This window comes from Mercenaria mercenaria, unplaced genomic scaffold, assembly GCF_021730395.1.
Source record: "Mercenaria mercenaria strain notata unplaced genomic scaffold, MADL_Memer_1 contig_1104, whole genome shotgun sequence".
Classification (NCBI taxonomy): domain Eukaryota; kingdom Metazoa; phylum Mollusca; class Bivalvia; order Venerida; family Veneridae; genus Mercenaria; species Mercenaria mercenaria.
In genome coordinates, this window is record NW_026459079.1 from 1 (window position 1) to 10,307 (window position 10,307).

General features: G+C 31.6%; 1 protein-coding gene across 1 annotated transcript; it reads left to right on the plus strand.

The window, feature by feature from the left end:
- Nucleotides 1-2,466: 2,466 nt before the first annotated feature.
- LOC123553294 (perlucin-like protein) lies at nucleotides 2,467-8,360 on the plus strand. Its single transcript, XM_045343034.2, has 5 exons — nucleotides 2,467-2,596; nucleotides 2,855-2,938; nucleotides 3,300-3,385; nucleotides 4,489-4,579; nucleotides 5,939-8,360. The coding sequence occupies exons 2-5, from the start codon at nucleotides 2,878-2,880 to the stop codon at nucleotides 6,151-6,153; spliced, it is 453 nt and encodes a 150-aa protein (XP_045198969.1). The 5' UTR covers nucleotides 2,467-2,596; nucleotides 2,855-2,877; the 3' UTR covers nucleotides 6,154-8,360.
- The last annotated feature ends 1,947 nt before the right edge of the window (nucleotides 8,361-10,307 follow it).

The window sequence follows — 10,307 nt, forward strand, 5'->3', positions numbered from 1 at the left end:
ATTCTGTAGTTCTACAGCACAGTTGATTTATGAAGTTGAACAATTCATGCATGCCATGTAAAATAAATAATTATGATACTATTTATTAATCACATCTTGCTGTAATATAGTACTGTATGTTATTTCATTCCATTGTATAAATTTGTTGATATTTTGGTGCATGATCATACTTCATTCAGACCCTTGACCTTGTCAGCTATGCAGAGGTGTCCTTTCTTTGGCTTATTTATAGACATTGTTCATTTTTTTTACGAAATTATTGTAGAATATATATAGAACATTGACATTTACCTAGCTGTACCGTTGGTCGACATCATGTATTCCTGTTGAACAAGAAAACAGTTTGCAAATGACATTGTTTCCATGGTGCAGTTATTTATTCATCTGAAACAAACACATGACGGATTAAATGCACAGTAGACCTTGATTCTAATTAATGTTACTTTAGAAATATTGATGGTTTTTGCCGGATGATTCAGAATGTCCAATCAGACATATTTTATGGCATAAATGCAGAGTCTATGTTCAAATTATGTCAATTCGAATGCAAAAAGTACATCAACGTTTCTTTCCATGACAATGATCTATTCTGTCTATTCTGTTCGATTCATCATCTATGAAACAATGCGTTAATTCTGCATCGACTCTATTTCAAGATCTGAGAATGATTTGTTGTAGATCTACCAGTGGATCTAATGATAATCTATGGTGGCAGTGATATTTATGCATGATTATGCAGTGTTCAGTTCTCCGCCCAAAAATAGGCAAATCATTCTCAGATCTTGAAATAGAGTCGACCGATTATCAACCTTACTTTGAACTCGTTGCAAAAATAATTAATTTATATAAATCTATATAACTTTGCACTTACCATTGTTCCTAGTCCCAGAACAACTCGACCTGTCAAAATATGTAAACACGAGGGAGGCCTTTTGACAGGACAGTCATGTAAACTTCCGAAGGAAATAGTCCAAATTTATTCCAGTTACTTCCATATGCGATATTATCGTGAATTATAATTATATGCATAATGTATCGCATATAGATTTAAGCATAAATTTAATGTTTGTGAATCCTGTGCTTTAACTGTTTTCACGCTAAGCGCCGAAAATTATGAAATCCATAAGACCATGTGCTCAGCCTGATCACATTTCTACGCACTAACACATTTTTGTGTGAAAAAATATGCTGAAATTTACATTTTATTCTGTCAATTACTTTGTGACTGCAACCGTTTCTAAAAATAAAATTGACACATTTGACTTTTATGTGTATTGCCCTTGTAATGATATTATGGATTTTTGTCATAGATACGCATGTTTATCTCAAATTAATTGTGAAATGATGATGTCATCATGAAAAAAAGAGAAAATAAAAATTATCTGAAATTACCGACTCTAAAAGGCACTTTCATCAAATTTATATAAAAATTGATTGCTCGCAGGAAGTAGATATATTATCTAGGTACGTTTTGGTCACAATTTTAGGCAGAATAATGCTTGAATGTAGCAACTGTCGATTTTGAAAAAATATGACCACCTAAAAATATTTTTTTCTGTCTTCTGACCGGATTTTCTGGAATAAGTTGGCATTTGTTTTTCAAGATATATACTTCAAAGGAGAGCTTAATCATTTTCAATAGGCATTTCATTCATCAAATTATGTAATTCTTCAGTAAAAATTCGCAAAAAAGTTGTAAAGACAAGCACTAAAATGTCGATATTTTGGCTATAGAATGTACCTTAAGGAACAATGTCCTGATGAAAACACCATTTAATTAGTGATACTGAGAATATTGCTTACGACTCGCGGTTCAGACGGTAGAAAACAAGAATTTTCAGTCACGTTTTGAAAACCAAAGAGTTCCTTGATTCGGCATCACAGGTAAGTAGCCAATTTCACCATTACGACAGAATCATCATATGAACAGTATTCAATTGTTCTTAGGAAGGTGTAGAAAATGCATGTAATGGCATGAAATATTAAACCACTGGTAATAATGAATTGTATTTGAGGTAGCGGCGTTGCCTTAGAGACGACAAATAAATAATGTGAATATCCTAAAAACTTTAAATATTCATATTTAATATGTTCTTATACATCATATTTTCCAGTTTTAACAAATGAACCCAGATATAAAGATATAAGAACACTTTTCAAGGTGTGTTTTAAGCTCCCCTTGTATAATCTTTTTTCCCTTTGATAGGTTTATCAGAGTGTTATCTGAAGTGCACTTGTAATATTAAAATGATTTTTTTCTGTAGTTTATGGTAAGGTACCATATATCAAATGAATTTAGTCGTGTCAATAAATGAAAGAATTTTTACTGCTAAAAGTCCCAGGCTGTAAATCAAGAAAAAAAGATTTCAAGTAATAACATGTCGATATACATTAAACTGTGTTTACATAAAATATCACATAAGCCACTTAAGATCATTATATATCATCATGAAAGGTATTGGTTTAGAAAAAAAGATACTACGAAATTGTTTTTGAATTTGAATTTATAGCATGATACTGATTACTCTTCGATACATATTTTAAACCTTCGCTATACATTGTCAAATACGTGGAAGTGATTATCGTGTTAACTGAGGTAAGAAAGTATTACCTAAATTTAAAGTATTTGAATTACACTAAAAATATACTAAACAATAAGAAAAAGAAAACAAATCTGGTCCATCTCTTGCAAATATTGACTTTTTTTTCATGTTTTTCATTGCTTTCAGTGATACATATAGTTACTCCTATTGTGTAGAACTAATTATTAAAGATAAATGTTATAGCTCTTACAAATGCAACAGTATAAATTGTAATGTACACACCACAGTTGTAAAATGGGCATTCTTTACAGATCATTTTCGCTCTTTTGGGAGAATGCGAGTATTAATTTTGTTGGTGGCATTGGCTCCGGACCTTTTGTTAGGTACCAAAGCAGGTAATAAATCACATGTACACTTGAAGCTTCAGCGGTATTTTTTTTTACTTTAACATTTGTCTGAGATTATTGTTGAAAAGTGAAAAATAAGACTTTCTATCCGCAGTAACACATCTTTAGTTGTAAAACAAAGAGATAATATAGTATTAACATATTTTTAAAACTATATAACTAAATCTGCTTTGATTTTCATATAAAATATATATTTATATGGTTATAATAACGTTAATCAAATTTATTAAAAACATTGTAATTAGACCATCCAACGATTTAATTGTTTAAAAATTTCAAGTAATTCCGAGTGATCGCATTTTGTAAGTTTTATTTTAAAAGTGGATTAAAACAGAATTCATTATTTTAGCTTCCTGTTTAGACGGATGGATTTCGTACAGGTCTCATTGCTATTTTGTCGGATATGAACTACGGCTGCCGTTTTCCACTGCACAGGTAAGTACATATACTATATCAAAATAGAATCTTCAAGATATCGAATTATCACTGTGGCGAAATTCACACAGTCAAAACAAAGCGCATCTACTATATTTTTTTCAGATGGCTTTGTCTGACAAAATAATGGGGAGGAACAACAAAAATATACAGTTCAACCTCTCCAGAGCGGCTCTCTGCTAAGCAAAAACCTCTCTATAACAACATCATTAAACTTTCCCTAAGCTGAAATATACTATCAAATTTACCTCTCCAGAACAACAACCTCTAAATAACAGTCAATATCTGTATCTCCCAAAGGGTGTTGCTCTACAGAGGTTGCACTGTACATCAACTTCAGTGAAGATAATAATGCGTAATTCAGTACCTAAACTACGAGTTTTTGTTATGTAGTTATTACGGCTCCTACCCTTATATAGCAATATTACATCGGTCTACAAGCACAATAAATTCCAATACGTATAAGGCTTAGCCTAGTAGATTGATATATTACATTTTTGGTTTTTGTTACATATATAAGTCTGGATAAAATCTTAGATGCCTTGCCAGAACGTGTGCAATTTTGCAAACTCTTTCTTTAAGTCTTTTACTTAGTAAATATAACGTGTTGCTACAGTTAATAAAACCAAACCGAAAAGCTCTGCTTCTGTATGCATTTTTTCTTTATACGGGGTACATTTTCCACGCTTAATTTAAATATGACAGATTTGGACCATTAAAATAATTAGATGTATAGAATGCATGACAAAAGAACCGTTTATACAGCAGTTACAACGATATGTAAGTAAGCTCGTATCAAATTATAAATTGACAGCTAAAGCTAGCCTAGTAGGCAAATATTGCCACAGCTCAAAGAGAGACTATTGTTTTAGATATCGTATAACTTACTTATCTGGTACACATTGAACCACTTGAACATATCGATGACAGGTACAAGCCAGATATCACGCATTAGTCTTAAACGGCTGTCCAAAGCATCAGCCAAAGTATTTTACAGATTGAATTATTATATTAGACTCATATGAATCATTAGTTTAGTATAAGAAGAAAAAATAAGCCATTAACAGAAGTTTTGTAACACAATTATTATTTTCTTTTTGTAGATATACTGCAGGATCAATGGCGCTTACCTTACACGTCTTGACACTTATTCTGAATATTTTTTCCTGAAAAAGTTGCTTAAAAGAACAAGAGGTAAAACAATTAAACGGTAATGGGTTTTGCTTTGATTCATGTGTTCAAAATGATCCGATGCCCTGGTCGAATGTGTGTACGTTACTACGAAAAGTAGTTGAGCTAAGTGTTTGAGAAAAGAACTTAGAACTCATGACAGATTCCCTTGTGCGGATGAAATCACTCTTCGACGCATTTTATTTTGTGAAAATCAAGTATTAAGGAAAATATAAACAAAATGTTACCTTAATCAAGAGGTTTTATATGTCACCTTATTCATGTGTTTACAATTTTCAGAATAATTTGTACTTTTATATCTAAGAATGCCGATAATAAAATTTGGAACAATCGTAGAATAAAACGATGAAATGAAGCTATCCCTTTTCACAAAAATCAACCTATACATGTAGGTGTCGGTGCGTATTGAACGCGAGATGATGGTTTTTAATTACTGCTGTAGCCGTGAAAGAATTATTTTTTCGGCACACATTATAAGAAACAAACCATTTATTCTCTTATACATTAAGTTGATAATTAAATCAATAAACACGTGCTCTCTTTCTTGATGCTAAAAATTAAAAGAACGTGAAGTACTTACCAGAGGCGTGATCAGTTGGCATAGGTGTGATAATCCTGATAATCCAATTATACATATTAATCAGTCTGCAAGCTTATTTTTAAATAGGGTAATAAAAGGGTTATTTATTTTCGTTATAATTATGATGTAGCAATAATTTTATTGCAATAGCATTTTCCGAAAGTAAATAAAGTCAAACGATTTTAAACAATAGATGGGAATATCTCTCTAAATATTTACACAATTATCGCTCCTAAAAAATTGCGCACTTTACCTCCATTGCGCGCCATTTACTTAGCACAAATATCTGCTGTTTGTGTGCCATTTTCATTTCTTAGCATTTTAACGACATTTCAATAAACTATAGCCAACAAGTTTACCCAATAATCGTTCCTAAAAAATCGGGTTCATTGCGCACTTTACCTCCATTGCGCACCATTGCGCACTTTATCTCTATTGCGCACTATAGGCGTACCGAGAGGTTTTCTCCATGTGTACGGTATCTAAAAGTCACACGGGTTGTGCACTTTGAAAAAGGCGATTATTTAAATGTGTTTCAGGATTTCTCTGGAATTAAGTTCTGAGGACGAAAATAAAACCAGTTTTAAACGTTATAGTTATTCACTAAGAAAATAAAAACGATGTCCATATTAAGAAGAAACTTTTAAAATCCTCTCGCCACAAACCGCTTTCTCAATTTCTAGATTTCCTTTCTCGGCATGCATTGAAAAGTTTCTTCTCTGAATCTGCGCATTCACTTTTAAAGTTATTGTGATGAAATGAGTTTGACTATTTTGTTTCAGCATACAGTGCATGGACAAGCTTGTCTGATCAAAGATATGAAGGGATTTGGCTATGGCATGGTACAAACGAACTAGCCACATTTTCAGACTGGGCTCCTGGTAACCCAAACAACGACAAAAATGAAGATTGTATGGGGTTTTATCATCGGCATGGCTATATGTGGAACGATTTTCCGTGCACGGTTAAACTGATACCCATATGCGAAAGATCTTAAACCCATTCGTCTATGAAGAATTTATTTAAATAAATGCTATTGACTTACGCTGTTTATATCCAGATACATAAATGAAACGAAAATAATAAATTATAGGCTCAATTATTTACAGCCGGTTCACTTTATTTGGCAAGTATATGTAAACCGTCTAAAGTCTTGTAGGTGATTCAAACACAAATTTCAAATGAACACAGTATATTGAGTAGTTTACAATATCGAATTTTTATTTTAGTACAAAAAATTCAGAATGCATGAAATAAACATTTTTTATCATAAATAATTACCAAATATTACTGTCAGCATCGAAAGTAATATAATGCTATTTATCAAGTGATTTCATATTAGCTATGTCATTTTTCCATGTCGACCAGAGCCATTAATCCGATAATCAATACAAAATTTTGAAGTGAATACAAAGTCACCGACTAAATGAGGTTACTTTAACTTTTTACATTAATTTGATATTTCTTTTCAATATTGAGAAAGACGTCAGTTTTTGTTTTAAAGTGAATTCAGCTTCGCAGATAAGTAAACAAATATTCTAAGTTAAATGTTCACTAACGCCTGTTACCCATCACTTACATTTTAAAAGCATCCACAAATTATTTCTCCAGCTTAAGGTTAAAGTTTAATTTAAGGTTCACTGTCCGCATCTATGATTAAATTATTCCTACATTTGTGCGAAACAAAACATTATTATGATTGTTTGAAAGAGTTCACATGACCTGAGTTTATACTCCAGTAGCCATAATTATGAAACAAACCTAAATTTCAGAGCAACTGATTTGAAATTGAAACATAATCTTTGTAATTTAGGTTACCTATTGTATCAACGGAGTCTGCTTTTGTTTACATCAATAAATTAACAAAGGAAGCGGCATTAAAAGCAAATGCCGTTTCAACTAGCGTTTGTTAGTACAGTGGTCTGTATGGTGATTTATTATCGGTGTATGGCCATTTTCAGCAATACATTTCTTTTGGTCAGCATTGCACATGAGAAATATGTAAGAACTATGCATCCATTTCTTACTTTTAAAACGTGGAAGAGCATATTGCATTATATCTCAAGGACAAACTAGGTATTCTATTATTTTGATGTTACATCCATGCTTCCAAAGATATTCGTATGCATGTGATTTTCTGTTTTGTACAATTATAAGATTAAAAATGTGTCTTTTATAGCCAATTAAGTTGCTAAATTTGCGTAAATATTAATCAGTTTGCTTTACACTTTTTAGGGATTTGATGTAAAACGTCTTGTATCGTTTGTATATTTACTAGTATGAATTACTCTCCGGCGTAATGCTCTATGCATATTTATTTATTAGTCTTCACTGTAAATGCTCCAAGTCTCTGATTAATATATTTCGATAGCGTATTATTATCTCTTTTGTCAGTTATTTGTATTTTGATAAAGAATAGAATGATTATAAAACGACATCTAAATCACGAAAGATGATAACTTATATGAGCAGAAGATTCAAGTAATCTACATAAAAATGAGAGCATTGCATTTTTTCAGATAATGTATATTAAACATGTTTTAAAATTCTCGTATGTTAGAATGTTTCACGCGGTATTATTATTATTATTATTATTATTATTATTATACCAGATTTATAAAGCGCCCTTTTCATGATAAAAAGTTCAAAGGCGCCATACATATAGCAAACGCAGCCACACAGGACGAGAAATTCATCCTCTACTAGTACAAATACAGAGCGATCTGATCAGTGGGACAGAGTGAGATAAAGTCCACGGAACAGATAGAGGGAAGCCTGAATGTTCTAAACAGTATTCAGTATATTTTGTTTTAAAAGAAGGAAGCCTGAATGTTCTAAACAGTATTCAGTATATTTTGTTTTAAATATGTCAGCATAATTGCAATAATTTTAGACTAATTCCGAATAATTTAAATTTTTTGCCTTCTTGTTATTATGATAAAATTCCTTAGGTATGTTTTAAATAATTTTATTTCTTAGTGTTCATCAGAATCTTCCAGTATATCTAGAAATATTTCTGAACTGATATATATTGACGTCAGTGACTCTATTTGCTTGTAATTTTTCAAATCATATGTACTGTATTTTATGTTTCAAAACGATTGTTCATTTCTTTTTTCATTTTATATTAATTATAGAGCAAACATATTGTTTCCTTTTCTTGTTTTCTGTTTTCGTCTTAACAGCAAGATGCAATTTCGTGAATTTCAGTGTTGTTATATTTTCTGGTCCTTTGGGATCATGCAGTCAATTCAACGGATGTGTAATAGAGTTCCGCTCAAGCCGGTGCTAGAGGGCGTGATGGGTGTTGCACTTTCCATTACCTCTCATAAACAGACTCAATCAAACCGAGTCTGCTATTATCCTTTTGAATATTCATATCATCAATATTCACACATTACCTCCCTATGATGTATTTTATTTCGAATTTGAAAAATATTTTTGTATAAGAAAAACTGTGAAAGGATCATTTGAATTCATAGAACTTAACCAAGCAACATAATAGCAGACTCAATAAAAACGAAATAAAATATTGTGTTTTTGCACGTTTTGGGACGAACGATTCGTAGAAACCCTACATTTAATTTTAGATACTATAACTGTCGCCTGAGCACACTTCTCGGGTAAAATGAAAAAAAAGCTTCATTACTCACATTATTGACTGTATGAATTTGTTTCAAGCATATTACCAATTTTATTCAACGAGCTTAATTAGTTCTATAACGTACTTCTTTTTGTAACTTTACTTTCTGAAACATCAAAATTTAATCTTTCTTTACTTATCACAGACCAAGTCAATTCGACCAACGTCTCTTGTAGTTAAACGACGTCACCGTCGAAGCTTTAGTGCACTAGTGCTAAACCAAAAATATGTTAAATCATCACAACGATATTATGTTGACGTCACGTCAAAGTGTTATTTATAGCGCCATGTATGCTTCGAGAAATAGCGCTTTCATTTTTTTTTCAAATATTTTACAGTATGTTTAAAACAAAATGTTGAATTGTACAACTGTCTTTATTAATTTACACACATATTGAGTTGGTTATTTGCTTTACAGAATAATTCGCTATTATTTTCACCCAAATTGAGCCCTTCCGCAAAACGTATTAAAAACTTACAATTTCCTGTCCTGACGTGTATAAACAAAAGAGCGTTACTACCTACGATTTGGCGCCAAACAGGCCCGAAGAAACATCAATTTGATATAAAGTTTACAATAAAATACATATAAGAATTTATACACGATGGCGGTTATAAGTCGTTCTAAATAATTTCACTCGGGCTGCGCTCTCGTGAAATTATGACACTCGAAGTAAAACTGCCAATCGCGTATAAATAGTTTTAAAACACCGGTTTGCTATAAATTATTACTTAATTTGAAAAATATATTTATTAGAACAGTATTATTAACTTGCTAGTAACTTCTTTGTAAGATACATTTATATAATAAACGATTTATATAATAAAGATATGAACTGACAATGTAACACGTGTAAATATGTTACATACGGATTCAAGAATTAATAATGTGTCACAGAATTCGCACTGGCCATATATTCATCCGTTTATTGACTTTATAGTATTTTGTTATTTACACCGAGTAATAAAAGACATTTCAATCTAAATTTCGCATAGATAAACTATTCATTTAAGACTATAAACTATGATAACCGAATAAAGTTGTATATACAACGTTTGTTAATAAGTAACAAATCTTCCGTTATGATACGATGGATGTGTAATTACATATATTAAGCATTTGTGTGATAATATTTGTAATTTCAGAAGCTTAAAAGCTAATATCATGTTCCTTACGCTAGTGCCTACTTCTGCACACGAATCAGGCATTGGGGAATTATTTCAGACACAGTGCAATTTTAAATGATCCAATCGTCATGGAGAAAAAACGCCTCGCCCAAAGATCGAACTAAATGACACCGTGATCCGTAGATCTGTGCTCATAATGATTAAGCGGGGATGGGAAAAGCCATATTTGAGCACTATGATATTTACATGAACCATTTCATCCCAAAAACTTTTATGAACTGATCTTTTGACTAGTAAATAAAGAAAACAAACATTTTAAGTGTACTTCCTTGTAAATATGTATTTTCAGGTAGGCATCGCGTGAGACAAGTTAAGGTTGT

Bases quoted from the DNA above. Each gene is read 5' to 3' on its own strand.
- LOC123553294 (XM_045343034.2), top strand. From the start codon at position 2,878: ATGCGAGTATTAATTTTGTTGGTGGCATTGGCTCCGGACCTTTTGTTA. The intron at 2,939-3,299 runs GTAATAAATCAC...TCATTATTTTAG, and splicing joins TTTGTTAGGTACCAAAGCAG to CTTCCTGTTTAGACGGATGG. The intron at 4,580-5,938 runs GTAAAACAATTA...ATTTTGTTTCAG, and splicing joins GTTGCTTAAAAGAACAAGAG to CATACAGTGCATGGACAAGC.